This window comes from Erpetoichthys calabaricus, chromosome 8 (genome assembly GCF_900747795.2).
Source record: "Erpetoichthys calabaricus chromosome 8, fErpCal1.3, whole genome shotgun sequence".
Taxonomy (NCBI): Eukaryota; Metazoa; Chordata; class Cladistia; order Polypteriformes; family Polypteridae; genus Erpetoichthys; species Erpetoichthys calabaricus.
Window position 1 is genome coordinate 130,335,156 of NC_041401.2, and position 22,346 is coordinate 130,357,501.

General features: G+C 39.7%; 1 protein-coding gene across 2 annotated transcripts in view; it reads right to left on the minus strand.

Annotated features, from left to right (window-relative positions):
* Positions 1-22,346, minus strand: part of prkcz (protein kinase C, zeta) — a 381,379-nt gene that overhangs the window by 97,691 nt on the left and 261,342 nt on the right. For both annotated transcript variants that reach the window (XM_051931388.1, XM_051931389.1), the window contains exon 10: positions 12,316-12,395. In XM_051931388.1, coding sequence (XP_051787348.1) covers positions 12,316-12,395 — 80 coding nt within the window. The remainder of the gene's footprint in view (positions 1-12,315; positions 12,396-22,346) is intronic.

A 22,346-nucleotide genomic window follows, 5' to 3' on the forward strand; every position in this document is an offset into this window, starting at 1 on the left:
CTCCTGTAGTAGCATGTGGTGTTGCACGATATACCTGAAGGAATTCTGAGACGGCAGGTTTCCAGGGTTTCGCTTGTAAGATAGCAGATTGGATGCAGCCTTTGAGAACACAATGAAATCTTTCAATGGCACCATTTGCAGCTGGATGGTATACTGAAGTGCGTATGTGTTGTATATTTTTTTCTTTCAGAAATTCAAAGTCTGTTGATGTGAATTCACATCCATTATCTGACACTATGGAATATGGATTTCCAAATCTGCTAAAGACTGAAGTGAGGAAATCTATAACATTCTGAGCAGTGATAGAAGCAGTGAAGGCAACTTTGGCCACTTGCTATGATAATCAATGAGGGTTAGAGCATAACGACAATACCAGACAGCGGTTTCAAATGGACCCACTATATCTATGGCCAACTTTTGCCAGGGTTCTAATGGAAATGGAAGAGGTTGTAAAGGTGCAGCAGAAAGATTAGTTGTCTTGTCAGATGACTGGCACAATTGACAATTTTAAACATGAACTGCAACCATATCATCTATACCTGGCCACCAGTATAGCTCACGCAGACGTGTTTAGTGCTCACAATGCCTTGGTGACCTTCATGAGCAAGCACTACCAAGGTATGGCACAGAGAAACAGGAGCAATGAGATGGGCACCATGGAACACAAACTCGTTTTGTGCACTAAATTCATCTTGTAATCACAAATATGGAGCATAACTGTGTCAACTGCATTAACAGAAGAAGGCCAACCACAGGTAATCTGATTTTGCAGAGCAGACAACTCACTGCAAGAGGCAGAGGCAGAAGCAAACTCACCAGGTGAGAGGGCAGTCAGAGCAGGAAACAACATTGCCACAAACTCAGGTTCAGTTACATAAATGTCCTCAGCAGCAGCAGGCAAGGGCAAGCGAGAGAGACAATCAGCAATGTAATTCTGTGACCCAGGACGGTAAGCAACAGTACAGTTGAAACACAACAGTCATGCTGCCCAGCATGCAATCCGCATGCCTGCACGATCAGACCCTTTTGAGGACAGTAGAGTGGTCAATGCTTGATGATCAGTGCGGAGGATAACTTTACAACCCCACAAGTAAGTCCTCCATTTTTCAACAGCCCACACACATCTAAGAGCTTCTTTTGCAACTGTAGAATATTTCCTTTCAGTAGCAGTAAGAGTCCTAGATGCAAAGGTAACAGTCCGCTCCATATGGTCAGGTTGGACTTGAGCTAGGCCAGCTCCAAGCCCATAATCAGATGAGTCAGTGGAAACTCTTCTTCTTTCGCTGCTCCCATTAGGGGTTGCCACAGCGGATCATCTTCTTCCATATCTTTCTGTCCTCTGCATCTTGCTCTGTTACACCCATCACCTGCATGTCCTCTCTCACCACATCCATAAACCTTCGCTTAGGCCTTCCTCTTTTCCTCTTCCCTGGCAGCTCTATCCTTAGCATTCTTCTCCCAATATACACAGCATATCTCCTCTGCACATGTTCAAACCAACACAATCTCACCTCTCTGACTTTGTCTCCCAACCGTCCAACTTGAGCAGACCCTCTATTGTACTAATTTCTAATCCTATCCATCCTCGTCACACCCAGTGCAAATCTTAGCATCTTTAACTCTGCTACCTCCAGCTCTGTCTCCTGCTTTCTGGTCAGTGCCACCGTCTCCAACCCATATAACATAACTGGTCTCACTACCATCCTGTAGACCTTCCCTTTCACTCTTGCTGATACCCGTCTGTCACAAATTACTCCTGAAACTCTTCTCTACCCATTCCACCCAGCCTGCACTCTCTTTTTCACCTCTCTTCCACAATCCCCGTTACTCTGTACTGTTGATCCCAAGTATTTAAACTCATCCACCTTCGCCAATTCTACTCCCTGCATCCTCACCATTCCACTGACCTCTCTCTCATTTACACACATGCATTCTGTCTTGTCCCTACTGACCTTCATTCCTCTCCTCTCTAGAGCATATCTCCACCTCTCCAGGGTCTCCTCATCCTGCTCTCTACTATCGCTACAGATCACAATGTCATCAGCAAACATCATAGTCTACGGAGACTCTTGTCTAATCTCGCCTGTCAACCTGTCCATCACCATTGCAAATAAGAAAGGGCTCAGAGCCGATCCCTGATGTAATCCCACCTCCAACTTGAATACATCCATCACTCCTACCGCAGGCCTCACCACTGTCACACTTGCCTTGTACATATCCTGTACAACTCTTACGTACTTCTCTGCCACTCCTGACTTCCTCATACAATACCACAGCTCCTCTCAAGGCACCCTTTCATATGCTTTCTCCAGGTCCACAAAGATGCAATGCAACTCCTTCTGGCCTTCTCTATACTTCTCCATCAACACCCTCTGAGCAAACATTGCATCTGTGGTGCTCTTTCTTGGCATGAAACCATACTGCTGCTCACTAATCATCACCTCACTTCTTAACCTAGCTTCCACTACTCTTTCCCATAACTTCATGCTGTGGCTCATCAATTTTATTCCCCTGTAGTTACTGCAGTCCTGCACATCCCCCTTTTTCTTAAATATTGGCACCAGTACACTTCTTCTCCACTCCTCAGGCATCCTCTCACTTTCCAAGATTCCATTAAACAATCTGGTTCAAAACTCCATTGCCATCTCTCCTAAACACCTCCATGCTTCCACAGGTATGTCATCTGGACCAACGGCCTTTCCATTTTTCATCCTCTTCATAGCTGTCCTTACTTTCTCCTTGCTAATCCATTGCACTTCCTGATTCACTATCTCCACATCATCCAACCTCTTCTCTGTCTCGTTCTCTTCATTCATCAGCCTTTCAAAGTACTCTTTCCATCTGCTCAACACACTCTCCTTGCTTGTGAGTACGTTTCCATCTTTATCCTTTATCACCCTAACCTGCTGCACATCTTTCCCAGCTCGGTCCCTCTGTCTACCCAATCAGTACAGGTCCTTTTCTCCCTCCTTAGTGTCCAACCTCTCATACAACTCATCATACGCCTTTTCTTTAGCCTTCGCCACCTCTCACTTCACCTATTGTAGGCAAATCAGGGTCAAATAAGACCAAAGCTGGACTGCCGATTAGCAACTGTTTCACTGACATAACGCTGTGCTGAGCTTCCTCAGCCAAGGAAAACTGCGTATCTTAGTGGAGGCAGGCACGTAGGGGTTCTACAATGGTGGAAAAATTTGGGATTAACTTATTATACCAAGATGCAAATCCAAGGAATGAACGTAACTTGGTAACATCAGTTGGAGTTGGAGCATGCAAAAGAGCAGCAAGGTGCTCTTGATCAGGTTGTATCCTTTGTGCTGTAACAGTATGGCTCAGAAAACACAGACTGGCCTGATTAAAATGACATTTTGATTTGTTTAACTGCAATCCTGCATCTTTTATGCGTTTAAGAACTGCTTGAAGTGTCCGATCATGGTCGGCTTGTGTTCGTCCCCACAAAATTATATCATCTAAGTAGTTTGCAACAGATGGAGCAGATGCTAACCCATATGGGACCCGGTAGAACCTGAACAGTCCTTCATGAGTAATAAAGGCAGTCAAATCACGGCTGTCTTCATGAAGCAAAAACTGAAAATATGTACTTTCTAAATCAATAGTGGAGAACACTGTTGCTCCTCTCAGCAATGACAGCATTTTATCAATGTGAGGAAGAGGAAAGCTGTCTGTAATAATAGCTTTATTTGGTTCTCGCAAGTCAAGGCACATACAGATACCCCCAGTCCACTTTTGGACCACCACAATGGGCGAGACCCAGGGAGAGGCATCAGTGCTTTCAATAATCCCTAATTAAAGGCGGCGATTTAGCTCTGCACTGCCATCATGCCGAACTGACAGTGGTAAATGACGTAATTTTTGTCATACTGGAGTAACAGAGTCTAATACTTTAACTTTGTGTATGAAGCCTTTTGCACAACCTAGGGTAAGCGGAGGTGATGGGGCTGTAGAAAGACGCATGACAGGAATAGAGTTTGTGGTAGCACATGGTAAGACAGTACTGCCATTAAAGCACAAATATAGACCCTTTATTCAATCCGTTCCCAACAAAGCAGTCCCAGACTCCACTATGAAGACTGATGTAGAGCATGTAATATCATCTTTGGACACAGTAACAGGCAAGCAACCAAGTACAGGGAGTGGAGAACTTGAATAAATCATTAGTTTAACTGAAGGTGGCAGTAAAGGTTCTCCTTGAAAGTTTGCATCATATATACATTTAGGAAAAATGGATACGGATGATCCAGAATCCACAGTTAGATCCACGAGTGCAGTAGCAGTTGACGTTTTCATTGTGACACTGCAACGGATTCTATCGGCTGGTGAATGGTCACTTAAGTAAAGGATCTGAAGCTGAGGTAAGGCAACTTATTGCACAGAGCATGTCTGCGGAGAATGGCAAACCCGTGCAAAATGACCAATCTTTTGACAGCTTTTACATTTAGCAGAAGCAGCAGGACAGTTTTTATCATTTGCAAGATGCTTATCAGATCTGCAGCAATAGCAAGCATGAACAGAGGCTGCAGGAGGCACAGCAGATTTAGGTTGTGAAGCTGGTGGAGGCTTGAAAGGTCTGTTGTGGCAGCAGCCAGCAGCAGATGCAGGTTTAGTGTGTAAACTTTGGACCGGCACTGGTCTATCTCCCGAAATAAACTTTGCCTGCTCACCAGCAGCTTCAATTTGTGTAGCAATCGTAATAGCTTTTTCCAAAGTCAAGTCAGTTTGTAAACGTAATTGTTCACGTATGTGATGACTAACCACATGTTCCACCAACTGTCCTTGTAACATTTCATCCAGTTTAGTGTCAAACCCACATTTAACTGCCAAGTCACGTAGTGCAGCTACTTACTGTGAAAGTTTCATTAGCAGCCTAAGCACATTTTCTAAAAGCATGCCGCTCAGAAACAACATTTCTCCATGGAGCAAAGTGAGCTTGTAAAGCCATAATGGCATCCTCCATTGACATACCTTGATTTGGAAGAGTGTAAAACAATCTCTGACAATATTAAATTAAAGAGTAATAAAAATGCAGGTAAAAACAGACAATAGCTTTGAATAATGTTAACGTTTACCCCCCCGGGCGGAATTGAAGAGTCGCATAGTTTGGGTTAGGAATGATCTCCTCAGTCTGTCAGTGGAGCAGGACAGTGACAGCAGTCTGTCGCTGAAGCTGCTCCTCTGTCTGGAGATGACACTGTTTAGTGGATGCAGTGGATTCTCCATAATTGATAGGAGCCTGCTGAGCGCCCGTTGCTCTGCCACGTATGTCAAACTGTCCAGCTCCATGCCTACAATACAGCCTGCCTTCCTCACCAGTTTGTCCAGGCGTGAGACGTCCTTCTTCTTTATGCTGCCTCCTCAGCATACCACTGCGTAGAAGAGGGCACTCGCCACAACCATCTGAAAGAACATCTGCAGCATCTTATTGCAGATGTTGAAGGATGTCAGCCTTCTAAGGAAGTATAGTCGGCTTTGTTCTTTCTTACACAGAGCATCAATATTGGCAGTCCAGTCCAATTTATCATCCAGCTGCACTCCCAGGTATTTATAGGTCTGTACCCTCTGCACACAGTCACCTCTGATGATCACGGGGTCCAGAAGGGGCCTGGGCCTCCTAAAATCCATCACCAGCTCCTTGGTTTTGCTGGTGTTCAGGTGTAGGGGGTTTGAGTCGCACCATTTAACAAAATCCTTGATGAGGTTCCTATACTTCTCCTTCTGCCCACTCCTGATGCAGCCCACGATAGCAGTGTCGTCAGTGAACTTTTGCATGTGGCAGGACTCCGAATTGTATTGGAAATCCGATGTATATAGGCTGAACAGGACCGGAGAAAGTACAGTCCCCTGTGGCGCTCCTGTGTTGCTGACCACAATGTCAGACCTGCAGTTCCCGAGACGCACATACTGAGGTCTGTTTGTAAGATAGTCCATGATCCATGCCACTAGGTATGAATCTACTCCTATCTCTGTCAGCTTGTCCCTAAGGAGCAGAGGTTGGATGGTGCTGAAGGCGCTAGAGAAGTCTAGAAACATAATTCTTACAGCACCACTGCCTCTGTCCAAGTGGGAGAGGGATCGGTGTAGCATATAGATGATGGCATCCTCCGCTCCCACCTTCTCCTGGTATGCGAACTGCAGAGGGTCGAGGGCGTGGCGTACCTGAGGCCTCAGGTGGTGAAGCAGCAGCCGCTCCATGGTCTTCATCACATGTGACGTCAGAGCGACAGGCCGGAAGTCGTTCAGCTCACTAGGAGGTGATACCTTTGGGACTGGGGTGATACAAGATGTTTTCCAAAGCCTCGGGACTCTCCCCTGTTCCAAGTTCAGGTTGAAGATGCGCTGTAGAGGACTCCCCAGCTCCAGCGCACAGACCTTCAGCAGTCATGGCGATACTCCATCTGGACCCGTTGCTTTGCTGGCACGAAGTCTCTTCAGCTGTTTGCTCACCTGCGCTGCTGTAATTGTGGGTGGGGATGTCTCTCCTATGCTGGTATCAGCAGAAGGATGGGTGGAGGGTGTAGTACTCCGAGATGAGAGTAGGTTAGGGTGGTCAAACCTGTTAGAGAAGTTGTTCATTTGGATTGCTCTCTTCACATCTCTCTCGATGGTGGCACCCCGCTTCGAGCAGCAGCCAGTGATGATCTTCATCCCATTCCACACTTACTTCATGCTGTTATTCTGCAACTTCTGCTCCAGCTTTCTCCTGTACAGCTCCTTCGTCGCCCTGAGCTGGACTCTGAGTTCCTTCTGCACGTGCTTGAGCTTAATGAATGAGAAGTGCCTTTTTGCGTGCTTCCAGCCATTTATCTCCTGATGCACCAAGAACCAGAATGTAGTTACTGTACATTTTCAGCCACATTTCGAACAGTATAAAGCAGGTTCACCCGGACATGGCAGAAATGGCAGAGGAAAAGGAGTAGCAGCAACAGCCATTGTAGACCAGTAGAAGCAAGTAAGTACCTCATCGCCGAATTTGTTAAGTTGTCAGAGGATAAAATGAAAAGACTCAGTGCTCAAAAGTTAAAGATTTAATCTAAGAACTGCAAGCAACAACAGGAAACAATTAGTCCTCCGAACTTTTTTGTTTTTCTTAACACTCTCCTCTATCCCTCTTCACTATCTCCACCTAGTGGCCAAAGTACAGAGCATAACAGAAACTATAACTTATGATATTGGGGAAAATGAGGACAGAAAAGGATGACTTGCCGAACTAGTTCACTGTCTGCATCAACAGGCTAGAAAATCTTTGCATCCTGTGCATGGAAAGACCTATCAAAGCCATAAATCTAGGAAGGGAAAATGAAAAGACCCACAAAGGGAAGTCTCCCCTGAAAAGTGCCCAGAGAAGTAGTTTTGTTACAAAAATTACAATTGCTGCTGAAAAGGGGACTCAATACACCACTCTCATAGGCATTTAGGAAACCATGTCTATTTTGCAATGGATCAAGAAACTGTCAATGAAAGAGGGATTGACTTCTTGAAATCTAAATTTTTATGCTTCAAATGCCTTAAGTAGTGTGATGGAACAATTTTAGGGTAACACAGCATTCATCTTAAAGAAATAGCATAAAGGGTTAATAAATGTCAGAAACCTTTGAAAGTATATCAGGGAACCAGAAAAAGGTCAAGTGAACAACAAAATGTACTGAAAGATGACTAAGAGATATGTAAGAAGTCTGCATATTTCCTGTAAAACAACCAGAATGGACAGTTGTTCTATGCACAGATATTTCATGGGTGGTGGCTCAACTCAAAGGTATAAGAAGAACCAGAACATAACAGACTTTTATTTTATATAAGACATTTGGGTGTAAACAAACAAACCAACAAGAGTAAAATGTATGCATTGATTGACACTGTATGTAATTCAATAGTTTATAAAATGAACCTCTATTCTGTTTCTCTGATCATTCTGACCATGCTGTAACAGACTGATCGCAGATCAGTTTAAAATACCTTGGGGTAAACATCACAAGTAAATGTAAAGCTCTTTATCAACAAAATGTTGCCGTCTGTATGGAAAAAATTAAGCAAGACTTGCATAGATGGTCAACCTTTCATCTCACTTTAGCTGGAAGAATTAACATTGTTACGATGTAGAGAAAAGCCAAGCAAAATGACACCTTTTATTGGCTAACTAAAAAGATTACAATATGCAAGCTTTCGAGGCAACTCAGGCCCCTTCTTCAGGCAAGATGTAATTGCATATTGTAATCTTTTTAGTTAGCCAATATAAGGTGTCATTTTGCTTGGCTTTTCTCTACATTCATAATGGCTAACACGGTACAACACCCTAGTACCATTGTTAAGATGAATATACTTCCTAAGCTTCTCTCTTTATTTCAAAACATTCCAATGTACATCAATAGATCTTTTTTTTAAGAAATTAGATTCAACCATAACCTCATTTACTTGGAATTCAAAACATCCACAAATCCAAAGGGCAACCCTACAAAGACCTAAGGCAGAAGTCGGCATGGCTCTACCTCACTTTCAATTTTATTACTGGGCAGCAAATACATACAAGCTATAAAAATATGGACACAAATTGATATACATACACAGGCTTGCTCCACAATAGAAATAAAATCCTGCAGTACTTCTTTATATTCCTTGCTTTGAACCCTAATAAATACAAGTTATTGCCAATGTACTAACAACCCAATTGTGCTTCACTCAATCAGAATATTGAACCAATGTAGGAAGTATTTCAAGATAGAGAAACTTTTATCTGTGTCACCTCTGCAAGAGAACCACCTCTTTCCACCCTCTCAAACGTATGCAGTTTTTAATATCTGAGAAACTTTCGGTGATTTAATCATGTAGAGATCTGTACATAGACAACGTCTTTGCATCCTACAAACAATTACACTCCAAATTTAACTTTCCAGCAACACATTTCTTTCACTATCTTCAAATTAGAAACTTTGTTTAACAGAATTTGCCCAATTTTCCTCACCTCCCACCTATCTCTATGCCGGAAAAAATATTGATCAGTTTTGAGGACTCGGACAGAATTTCCGTATTATATAAAACCATTTTACAGTCCCTCCCTTTCAAAGATCCAAGAGTACAGTGGGAAAAGGATCTCTCACTCAATATCTCAGAAAAGCAGTAGAAAGTAGCAATGCACAGAATTCACTTGAGCTCAGTATGCGCAAAGCATAGAATTATTGAACTTAAAATTATATATCGAGCGCATCTGCCTCATTTAAAATAGTCCAAAATGTTTCGAGGGCAAGATCCAACCTGTGAATGTTGCAATCAAGTTCTGGCCTCACTGGGCCACATGTTTTGGGCCTGCACCAAATTAACATCATTCTGGACCAAAATTTTTAAATGCCTTTCAGACATCCTGGGGGTCACAATCCCTCCTAATCCACTAACAGCTGTGTTTGGTGTACTTCCAGATGGGCTTAAAGTGGAGAAAGACAAACAAACTGTGATCACCTTTACTACACTATTGGCACATAGACTTATCTTGCTCAACTGGAAGAATCCTAACTCTCCTATTCTAAGTCAATAGGTAACTGATATTATATACTATTTGAAACTGGAAAAAATCAAATTTGAACTTAGAGGATCTGCACAAAACTTTTCCAAAACCTGGCAGGATCTAATCAACAACATTTTAGAATAAGCATTTTAATTGAGGAAGCAGGTTCTCTCCCCTCTTTTACTCCATTTATCTTTATTCATTTATTAATTTAGTTACTTTTACTAGCTTAACATTTTACTCTCCTGGCCTAGCTCTCTTTCTCAGGGGTGAGGGTTGATTTGTTTCAAACCCTTTTTTTGTAAACAGTAACTGCCTGGTTACTGATTTGTCCTGTTAGAGGATATTTCTTTTCCTTAATAACATGTTAAATTTCTACCACAGCAGGGACACTGTAGAAAAGAATGTGTAGAAATAAGTAAATGTCAAATATGTTCTCAGATACATCCAAACCTCTTGCATATAAGTAGAGAGACACCCACTGTTGCCAGAGCCGGTAAGGAGAGTGTGTGTTAGCTGTGGTCTTAGTCATGGTCAAGTCTAAAATGAGTAAAAGGTATACAGAAATCTTCAAAGGAAGAAGAACTCAGATCTATATCAGTGCTTTAGAAATGGATAAGATTAATAAACAGAAACTAGCAAAATGTTCTGTCCTTTCAGAATTACGAGTAAGTGGAGCTGAAGAAAATGTATGCATTGAATTGTCAAAGGTTTACACACTGAACTTCATCTTGGTGAAAAAAGAAAATATTGCACAGCACAAGGATATCGCAAGATGGTCTTATCTCAAAGATGTGCATCCACCTCAGATAGAAGCAGACGTGGGCTTGTTAATAGGTACATATGTTCCTAAAGCCATGGAGTCATGGTGGGTCATACACAGTAGAGTTGAAGGTCCTTATGCTGTGAAGACTGCTCTTGATGGATTATCAATGGTCTTCTAAAGGGGTCAGATAATAAAAGTCTGTAAAGGTATACAGTCAACTGTGTGTCAATAATGAAAATAGAACAAATTTTTGTGAAAGGTCCTTTAACAGCTAACAGTTGATAACTATTCCAGTCTAAGGCTTTGCTTTTCCCAAGTTACCTTATATATACCATAATGATACCAGAATTGGAGTTGTGTTATTACTGGGTGCAAGATGGGAAGACTGATATAATTGACTTTGCAAGTCATAGTCTGTTATTCAGCAAGTCTACATATCCAGTACGTACATTGGAATTGTTTGCTTCAAAGTGGACAGTTGTTTAAAAGTTCCATGATTATCCATATGGCAATACATTTTTGGTGGCAACAGACAATACCTGCTTACCTGTAAATTAAAATCCGCAAAGTCAGACACAACAGGATACTGTTTGTTAGCTGTTTTGTTAACCTTTTCATTTTGCATCAAGTATTATGCTGGAAAAGAAAATCTAGATGCAGTCCAGTAGTGGCAGATTTTGGAAACACAGAGTGATTAAGTTAAGCAGTTTACATTACACAATCTTCAAAATTCCGATGATGCCTTAAAGAAACCTGTCAGCTGATAACCATTATAATTTTATGTCAGTGACACCACCTATATCATACACCCATAGATTTTCCTTCTCTAGACCTAGTTGAGTCTTTGGTGGTATATCCATAGGAGCCCCTAACATTTCTGATGGGAAGTTAACTGTACGATAAACACAATAGTTCTGACACAGTAAAACTGAAATAATGTAGCAACAGAGAGCTGACATGATTATCTGTAAATTTACTACACACAAGGGAGCTGGGAAATAATTGAAATGCAATTTGAAGGTCAGCTGTCTGACACTGCATTTAACGTATGAACAGAGGAAGCATCTAGAATAAAAAGAATGACTACTTTTTAGGAAACATCAAAATGGAGATCAGTTTATTAGCTTTTGTCACCAGAGAATCTGAAAACTACTTAACTGTCTCCGTGATCACATAGGACAACTGGGATGTAAGTGCATCCTTGACTTGGTCCGATTCAGAGACTTTTGTCCAAAAATGGTAGCTTATGTGAAAGAAAACTATGGACACTGTACCAAATGTAGACTTTCTCAGAACAGGAGGCACCTTTAGTGACTATTCAAACCACCAGACCACTACAATTGCCTTGGATATCTTGTACTTGGAAGCAGAACGGCAAGATATAATTCCTGTCAATACAGATCATTTTTCTGCTGTTGCTATAGAAAAAAAACTAAAGGCTAGTACTGTAGTAAATAGCCAGAACAGTGAAATGTGAAATTTGGTTATTTGTTGAAAAAGATCCAGTACTACTATTATGCCATAATTTAAAAATCTGTCTACATAATCTCTGATGCTAAAGTTGGGAAATGGTATAAATTCTGTGGATAATAACAATATGACTTCTCATTTATTATTCTCTTATCTTAAAATTTTATCTTTGTTAAAATCATTGGTCTAGTTTTCTCACTTTTACTATGATCTGACATTTTTTTTTTCAGAAACAAAAAATAAATACTTTTACTATGAAAAAGGTTAATCTAATGATGTAAGAAATAAGATGTTTATGGTCCATTCTATCAGTTCTCTACTACTCAATTAACAGCGCACAGTCAATAGGAATAAAATTCTTATGCATTCTGGTTTAAACCATTAAACAACATGACCTTTTAAGGCCATTAGGCCATTGGGAATATGCCCATTATTTGAGGGCACCAAACCAGCAGAGATTACTCACTTCACTCTAAAGTACATAAATTATTAATTAGTATGATTAAAGCCTTGTGCAAGGCCATTACATTCCTTAAATAAATTAACCTTGCCAAAAATTACTGATTACCTTATTTAAAAAGCCTTTCAGGACACTGGCAGCCTTGACAGAGAGGGACCTTGGAATCCGAATAGGTTTCTCTAGAATAACTATTGAAAGAGAAAATATTACAACATTAATAAAGTATAATTTACTTGAATAACAAACCACTGAAAAGAATAACTCAATGACATTCAATGAGATAAAATTCACATCTGCTGATTTTGACCAAAAGTTAACAGGAAACAGGAATCAGTAAAACACAAGAGATGTGGACATTTTACATGAAAACTGGAATTCACAGTACAGTACCTATACATGTAAGAAAAAAAAATTATTTTTGGGTTGCTTGGAAAAAATATGCAAAATATGCAGCATGAGAAAGCAGAATACAAAATAAGTGTAAGGAGTAAAACAAAACAATGCATATAAACAAAACACTTAGTGTGATCTAATACAGAGTTGATTTTTCACTGCCATAGCTTAGTCTGCGCTAACATGGATACATTTGACAAATGATTTAAATATTTGCCTTCCACACTAGACTGTTCAGACTGTTTTCTGAAAGGTTATCTGCCACTCAAACACCAAGAACACTTAAATCTTTCTACTTGGGCATGGGCCAAGAGTGATGTTTGCTTACGGATAAAACCCAAAGTAAACTGAACAAAGAAAAATAACAGCTGATTTTTTGGAAGCAGATGATGAAGTACTACAACTTTCAAAAGTTACAAATAGGTTTAAAGTTGCCAAAGCCTTCGGGGAGTCCTAGAAAAATAAATACAGAAAAATATGTCAATGTTTCAAGAAGCAGTACCTGTCAGCTGATGCTGAGAAGTTAATAAGGGACCATCCTGAGAGTAAAGATGAGATGACATGGGACAAATCATAAGTAAGTTCCCAATCACATGACAACCAAACATCGGCAATTTTGAAAAGCTCTCTTTTTCCAAAGCACACTGCTATGAAAGACCCAGCACTTTCAAATGTATACAGCTTTCAAAACCACTCATCTTCACTAGTCAGGTGCTATATAAATAAAATGTTTTATTATTCATTTTATTATTATTGGTCAAAATGACTTTCAGTGTGGATGAATTGTCAAAATGAATAGAAAAAAGGTGCATTTTCAACTTTAAGTTAGTGTAGACTAGGTCTAAGATATTTTTTAACAACTGTACATACGATGTATAAATTTGAACTGAATGAGACCATATCTTTCATGAATGAAGCGAGAATATATAGTGTATTATTATGACTGTAAAGATCCTGTTGTAATAATGTAACTTTTAGGAGTCAGTGGTCTTGACAAATTTCCTTTATCATAGTAATGACGTTTCTAATTAAGTGTCTGTAACACATAAAGGAAGGAGTCTGAGAAAGACAACTGTACTGCCTTCAATGCCTCCAACCTTAATGCAGAAGAAATATTTTTGCCACCGGTTATATTTGATGTGTACATATTGTGAAAAAAGGGAAAAACATCATCAAAATGCAAATCCATCAAGGTTCTAATATCAAGCATGTCCCATTTACTGAATAATATGCATTTTAGAGAGGGAGAAATTTGTTTTTGTCCTGTGACGAAGCAATCAACAATAGCATTGCTTAAATTTATTCAAGATTTTCAGTGACTTTTGAACCATATGATTTGTGATTTTTTTCATGTGAATTAGTAAACAATGACATGTAGATTATAGTGCATAAGAAAGAAAAGACATACAACCTTCTTTCAACAGCAAATTATGACAGCATAGCTTCAAAGTTGTATGGACTTTCAGTCCAACTTTTGGACATTAGCTGTCCAGCAAAAATAATGTAAATTATATAAAGCCAGTCATTGGTGCTTTACATGATGAAAGGAAAGTCTCAATAATAAGCAAAACCTAGGTAATGTTTTAGGTACAAAAACCATACCTCCTAACAATATCCTCAACCATTAAACTCTAATCCAAAGAAAATTAAGGCTAAATTAAACTAAAGGCTTTAACTAAAAAATATTTTTTTTTCATATTTGATTTTATTTATGAAAACCAAAACATTACAATGGCATGCTACTCAATCAAACATATACAGTAATAATACATGAGATACAAACATTTACTTCAAAATGAGTATAAAGAAATCAATGGAAAAACAGAAATACAACAGAAAATCATGGAAAAAAAAATTATCATAAATGAGTCACACACCCAGCCAAGGTTATTATAGTTAACGAAAACTAAAATCAAAACTGAAACTATTATTAAAAAAAACATTTTCATAAACTGAAATAAAATAATTAACAAAACTGAATTGAAAAACTAAAACTAAACGAAAACTATTAAAGTAGCTGGAAAGACTAACTGAAATAAAATAATAATTTACTAAACATAATTTTAGTTTTCATTTTTGAATTAATTTTCTTGCTGTTAGTGTTTAACCCTTATAACTATAACTCTAAAACTGAAAGCCATCCACCACGAGCAGCCCGCATGTATTCATCCAGTGAACGGAGGCTGGTGATGGAGGTCGGGTGTTCACACAGCATTTATGGTGACAGAGCGAGCTGAATACGCGTGTGGAATAGAAAGCAATTTACGTGTCGCCTTTCTTTGCACTTGTATATCAAGATGTAATTGAAATGCCTGAAATCGGATTGGGCTGCTCAACAAAAACTTTACCGTATGGACAGAAAAATCACGAGTGAGTAACGTTTCAGTTTATTTCTCAGGTGCCTGCTTTTTGTTGACAGTAATTCACCTGCCATTTCGCACTCGAAGTATACAAAGTATAGAGAAAATATACTAATTATGAAAAAAATTCGACCTTGACATTTTGATGAATCTTGACGTTTTAGAACTCCCCGAGTCCGAAAATACTGTTTTTTAGAATTATGTCTGTGTGTGTGTGTGCGTATAAACACGAGATCTCAAAAACGCAACTAGATAGATGGGTGAAATTTGGCATGTGGTTGTTACACCAGAATTGTAGATCTGTATTAACTTTTGGGCCAAATCCATTAACCGGAACTGGTACTTTACCTGAACGCATACTCGATTTTTTTTTATTCATACAACTGCAGAGTCCAATTTATTCAACTTTACTTTTATAATAATTATTCAATATATTATTAATTTGATTTGATTGTTGTTGGTGGTTCTTTATTGTACATAATATAATAATTGTCTTGAGGTTTACTCCTCAAATATCCATCCCCATATCTGAGTACACGAGAAAGTCTAGGGGAGACCACTCCCGATTTTTGAAAATAAAATGGCACTGATCGAGAGACTGACTAGGTTGTCATACAAGATCAGCATATTGTTGCTGACCAATCACTTTTGCTTTAAAAACATCGTTTAACAATGAAGCAATGCAAACCTTGTAAAATCCCTGAGTTGGCAATGTCTCTACTGAACTACAGGTAGGTTAGGGGAAGCGAGTCTGCCAAGTGGTGAAAAGCTAAACATACTAATTTGTTTTTGTATTTATTCTATATTTATTAATTTATCTTTTAGTTCATATTCACAGCTCAAAATATCTGATATTGTGACAATAATCCAGTAGCAGAATTATACTTTAAAATATGTTTTTTCAATGTTTCTCTCTCTCTCTTTCTCTCTCTCAACAGATAGTTGAAATATCATATTCTTTTTGTTCTTGACATCTGTCATATCATACATATTGCATACCAGGGAATTTTCCTGCCTTGCATCCAAACCTGCTGGGTTAGGCTCCAGGTTCCTGTGATCCTGCTCTGGATAAATAGGTTTAGATAATGTATATATTGTTCTTAATCTCAGATGCTGTCTCTGTCATTTTGTGCATGCCCATACTCCTATTACCTGCTTTTGCTGTGCTCATTATGGATTTGCTGTTCTTATGGTGGGCTTTTCAAGTCTCACTGCCCCTAACCTTCACACTACATGCTTGTTTTTCTTTGTTTACCTCAATACAGCTAGGTGGAGTCTGCACACTTCCTTCTTCCTTAACCCCCATGATTTTCATGGTCACACCAGTCCGAACACAGTAGAAACTCTTTTCTTATTTTTTTTTATATCTTTCCAGGCCTGCATGTGCAAAATTCTGTCTATAAATTGTTTGTGCCTGAGATGGAATCATAGATCAATATGGCTGGTAGAAAATAACAAAGCCCAGTGTTTGAGATTTTTGAATTACATCTTGCCTGAAGAAGGGGCCTGAGTTGCCTCGAAAGCTTGCATATTGTAATCTTTTTAGTTAGCCAATAAAAGGTGTCATTTTGCTTGGCTTGTCTCTACATTCATAATGGCTAACACGGTACAACACCCTAGTACTAGAGATTTTTGAATGAAATATTGAAGGCACTCATTATAAGCACATTGTCGTTGGAGCGGGCTATGTTGTGTGCTGTAGATATTTAGAGTAAAAAAAACTCTCAAACCTTAAAATTCACCTAAACTTCAGTACAAATTGGCCCATTCTGGGCAATAAAAGGAAAACAAAAAAGTGCCAACAGTCAGCGCAGATTTGTTCAGCACAAATGACATAAAAATATTTTTAAAATGATGAAATTGTGTAAAATTGTTCATATTCAGTACCTGGTTTTGATTATGCTCGTTTTTGTAAGACAAAAACAAAACCAAATAGTAAAGTGTGTTGTGTAGTGTAGCAAGCATCCACCAACATTAAATTCATATTTTATCCAAACCCGTTAAGTGTATAGTTCTGTTTCATTGTGACACAAAAACGAAATTCCATATTAGCTCTTTAATCATACTATAATTACTAAAACTAAAACTGAAACTAATATATATAAAAATAAAATACAAATGTCTTTGTAAAATAAAAACTAAACTAAAACTAAAAATCATGATGAAGGAAAACTAAAACTAAACAATTTCCAAGTAAGGTCAGAAAAAATATAGAAATAAAAACTAATATAAAAAGGCAAAACTATAATAACCTTGCACCCAGCATATTTCATGAGCACTTGCCATGTTTTAAAAATTTTTTGGGTCTATCCTCTGAGAGAATTTTATTTTTGTCTGATTTGAGATAATATAGAGTATTGCTTACCCACTGAGTGAGGGGTTGGAATTCTTCCAGTTACTCTGCATGAAAGTAGTATGGCATATGCTATTATAATCGATTTATCTCTATCCAGTTTAACCCTATTCAGGGGTACACCACAAATCACCATTATTGGATTTGGAATGATAGTCAACACTAAGGCCGTCTGAGAGGTATAAAAGAATTTTTGTCTAAAATGATATTAGTTTAATCTATTCCCAAAATACTTTCAGGTTGGGTCTTGCCCTATGTGCATTTTAGACAATTTTAAAAATGATTAATAAAAGACCATTATTTAAAAGAATAAAATGCTGGGCACACATAGAGCAAGGGTGTATTCTATGTATGGGTTCCACTCCTTTTCTGAGACTGAAAGGTCCAATTCCCACCATTCAACAGGATCTTTGAAGGAGAGATTCTTTGAAATCATTTTTATATGGTTAAAATGCCATCTGTATGACCTCTGGGATTATTATAGACATGAGATGTAAAAGGTTGGGTAGAAATGTAAAAGAAACCTAATGTGCATTTAGGAAAAAAGTGTGATGCTGGGGAGTTAAATCTGGAGTGCAATTGTTCATAAGATGCAAATACTTTGTCTCTGTAAAGATCCCCAATGTGTTTTAATCCCTACCATTTTTCCATAGGTTAAAGATTGAATAGGTGTGCAAAGGTGGAAAAAGGAGATTATTGTGTATAAACGCAACAGGTAAGAGCTTCTTTACCTTGAAATGTGCCCTACTTTGGTTTTATTATTTTAAGTAGTTGGTGGATGACTGAAGTTCTGATAAACTGATGATAGTTAGCATTGGTTGGAGCACAGAGCAGGTCATACAAGAAATATTTAGAATAGGATTTGTTTCCAATTCAAGCCTGACTGATATCTATCCATCCATTTTCCAACCCGCTGAATCCGAACACAGGGTCGCGGAGGTCTGCTGGAGCCAATCCCAGCCAACACAGGGCACAAGGCGGGAACCAATCCCGGGCAGGGCGCCAACCCACACACACCCAGACACCAAGCACACACTAGGGCCAATTTAGAATCGCCAATCCACCTAACCTGCACGTCTTTGGACTGTGGGAGGAAACCAGAGCACCCGGAGGAAACCCACGCAGACACGGGGAGAACATGCAAACTCCACGCAGGGAGGACCCGGGAAGCGAACCCGGGTCTCCTAACTGCGAGGCAGCAGCGCTACCCACTGCACCACCGTGCCGCCCCTGACTGATATGAATTCATGAATTCCAACAATTTCCAAGATTTTATTGTCGGTATATTTGCTGCCCACTAATGAAACTGAAAGTTAGGTAAAGCTACATCACCTTTTGCTTTAAATCTTTGTAGATTTGCCTTTTGATTAAGTGTCTGTTTCAAATCTCAGAAAAATGATGCTATAACTTAGTTTAATTTCTTAAAGAATGTTGTGCTTAAATATGTATACAGAGATAATTATGGATCTGATATAAAGCATTATATCATCTGAATATAGTGATATTTTCTGTTCAAGTTCTTCTCTTATAATCCCCTTTAGCTAGGGTTTCTTCTGGAGATAAACAGTCAAGGAAAGTGATCAGAGTTTGTATTATTACTAAAGACTGAGGCTTCTGGTTCAGTATTAGGCAGTTTGATCCATGCAGATATACTGAGGCTAAACCTAAATCTGTGCAGTGTATTAAAATAGATAATTTCATTCATCAAAGGCCTTTTCTGCATCCAAAGATAGTAAGATTTCTGACTTCATTTTGTGGGCAAGCATATTACATTATACAGGAGCTGAAGGTTCGAGGCTGAGTGTCTGCCTTCATTAAATGTAGTTTGGACTTATGATATAGCAGAAGGAAGCACTTTCTTAGTCATAGCTAAAACTTTCACTAATATCTTAACATCATTATTCAGGAGTCAAATTGGTTTATATAATTCACATTGTAATAGGTCTTTATTTTCCTTAAAGAAACTATTAATCCTTGGCAGAATGTTTAATGTAGACTTTACTATGTTTAGCTTCTAAAAACATTAACAATAAAGAAGCCAATTTAGATGAACATTTTTGCTAAATTTCAAATAGTTAGCCATTTGTGATGGTAGCTATCCCACTATGAAGCGAGTTTATGGCATTTTGTATTTATAGCAAATTCTTCTTCACTCAGAATATTGAACTGTGGTACTAAAAGTGCTTAGCTTGTGTCTCTTCTTTACACTGAGATGAACATATGGACTTATAATACTCCTTAAATGTGTCAGTTATCTCTGCAAGATCCCTGATTTTTTTTTTCAGTTGTATTAGTATTGTACTGCAAACTTTCTGGTTGTGGATTGTTGAACTACAATCTTATAAGCCTTCCCTCTGTGTTTTAATAAAAATAATGTTGAAATTTAAAAATAAGTTGTTTAGCCATTCTTAGCCTATAGAGAACCTCAATAGGGGATCTGGCATACTCATGATCTATTCTGGAAATCTCTGTAATTAGTTCTGATGTCTTCCTAATCTCAAGTTTGTTTTTATGAGAGAGATATGAAATAATATGTCCACTTACAAAGCCTTCATTGTTTTCTAGGGTGTTCCTATAGAAACTTCTGAGGATACATTGGTCTAAAAAATAATTATTATGATTGGAAAAGAATGCTATAGAGTTTTCATCTTCGGGAGTTAAGATATCAGCTGTGGGTTAAGTGTACGAATACAAGGCAAGAAATGCTGAACAAATACCTAAAACAAAAACCTTTTCCATGTTATACTAATAAGCTCAAGTCAAAAAGGCCACTTTTTAAATAAATAGTCGCCACACTTGCGGCTTAGAGAGGGGGCATGGTAGTGTGTCCGGAGCAGGTTCCCGGGTGAATTTGTGATGTGGGTGGTTCTCACTTAAATGCACAGGTGAGGAGTTGTCTGCATCCGTAATTGATGCTGGTAGCTGCTAATTGCCACATCTGATCCACGTCCCCATAATAAATAGAAGTGCGAGGCGGATGAAGGGAGGAAGCAGGGAGGAAAAACATGAAGGGAGGTTACAGGAGGAGAAGAAGAAGATAGGAAGCAGGGAGGAGAAAGCCGGTGCGTGATTGAGCAAATGCTCGGTCACTGTATAGAGCAGTTGGCAGCTGGACAGTGAGCCCTCGTAGAGTGTTTGGCTGGCACCCAGAGACAGTCGGTAGTGGTCGCTCCCACCGAGTATTAGTGAGGAGCGGGAGTGACCCGAAGGAGGATGAAGGCAGCGGGAGTCGGGACTTGGAAAGTGAAAGCCCCAGTGTGAGCACCCTGGTCGCTGGGGAGGCCAAGTCAAGGTCTGATGATGCCCAACGGAGCCAGGGGTCGGAAAGGCAAACAAACCTGCAGATGAAAGCAGAGAGAAGGTCAGCTGCAGGTAGGGTGGCTCCCCTGGTACACAGCCTGGACGGGAGAAGCAGGGGAGTCACCAGTAGAAAGAAGGCACTGGGCTTTGTTTTTAAAAGGACGGCTTCCAGCCATTGTTTTTTTGTAATTTTTTTTTTTTTTTTTTTAATTTTATTTATTAATTTTATTGTAATCATTCCATACAAATAGATCAATTTATAACAAAAAAAAAAATGAAGACAAATCAAACCTCACCCCTGAGAAGGAGAGTTTAGCCAAAGGAGAATTGCTAAGGGCTTTTTTAATAAGGCAACAATAAATAAATAAAAGAAAGGAAGAAATCTATATAGGTAAATAAAAAAATGGAGAAGGGAAATAAATGCGGTAATAGTTATTTCTCTTATTCTAAATAATATTGATTAGATCCTGCCAGGTTTTGAAAAAATTCTGAAAAAAATAAGTTTTGTCCCTTATATTTCAAAGGAAGCAACACAGACTCGTAGTCCTTAGCATTACCATGAATACAGCGTATGATCACTTGCTCTGTGCCAGAGAAGGGAGTCTCCGCTCAACCAGTCACAACGGATCACACAGAGGTCACTACCCAAGCCCAACAAGGTGGGCATCAAATGGCTGGCCAACACAACAGACACCCCGAAATCGTCTTTCTTCAGAGACTTAGAGGGGACCTGGGAGGAAAACACCTCAGCCAATCCGACTTCTGTGGACTGAACATGGGAGAGATGACATTCCATAGCCTGATGTCCGATCTGGCCACAATGGATGCATCTGTGCTCAGTCCCATGGCCGAAATTTCCACAGTTGTGTCTTCTATTCAGAATTCCGTTAAGAGGGCCCTCAACAGCAACGTCGGTAGCCCTGAGAGTCTGGGCAAGGGAAGGGTGCCTGGTAGGGGCCAGCTGCTCCTGCAGTAGTTGGAGCAGTGGTTGCCCACAGGAAGGAGCTTGGCGAGTTGAGGAGGGCTCAGAGCCAGACAAGAGCGTCCTCCCTGCTTCCAAGCAGCCTGGACGCCTTCCAATGTACAAGCTAAGACATTCAGCGAGTCAATAACGTGCCATAGCAACTCATCTCTGAGCTCTTCAGCTATCCCGGACAGCACTGCGTCAATGGCACCTTTTCTACTATGCACCAATGGGGTCTTCTTGGAACCAGCCTTGGATAACATGAAGCTGGTCCTGCAGCTGAGCACAGACAGTGCGATCAGAGTCAAACTGCCAAATCCGGACGGAACGTCCCTTGGCAAAGGAGCTTGTAGCTGTACAGAGTAGTATTTGCTGCTTCAAGAAGTCATAATCTCCAATTCTCTCAAGAGGGAGGTTTCGCAAGACCAGAAGGGCATCCCTAAATAAATACGGGGTAACAATGCAAGCCCAGTTTCGTCTGTCCCAGTGCATCAACACTGCCGTATACCCAAAGCCATGGAGGAAACCCTCAGGGTCGTCCTTAGGGCCCATCTCTGCACGTCTCTGGGGTAAGTAGCAGGAAGAGGTGGCAGATCCTCTGGGTCTGGAGGTAGGGGAACATACCGAGGGTCAAACTCTGGAGCGTGCAACACCCGACTCCTGGTACCACTTGTCAAGCTTGGGTCACAAAATTGCACAGCAGAGTTCAGCAGGTTTTCCAAGGAGTAGAAACTTTATTGCTGTTCTGCCAGATACAAACACAAGTCTC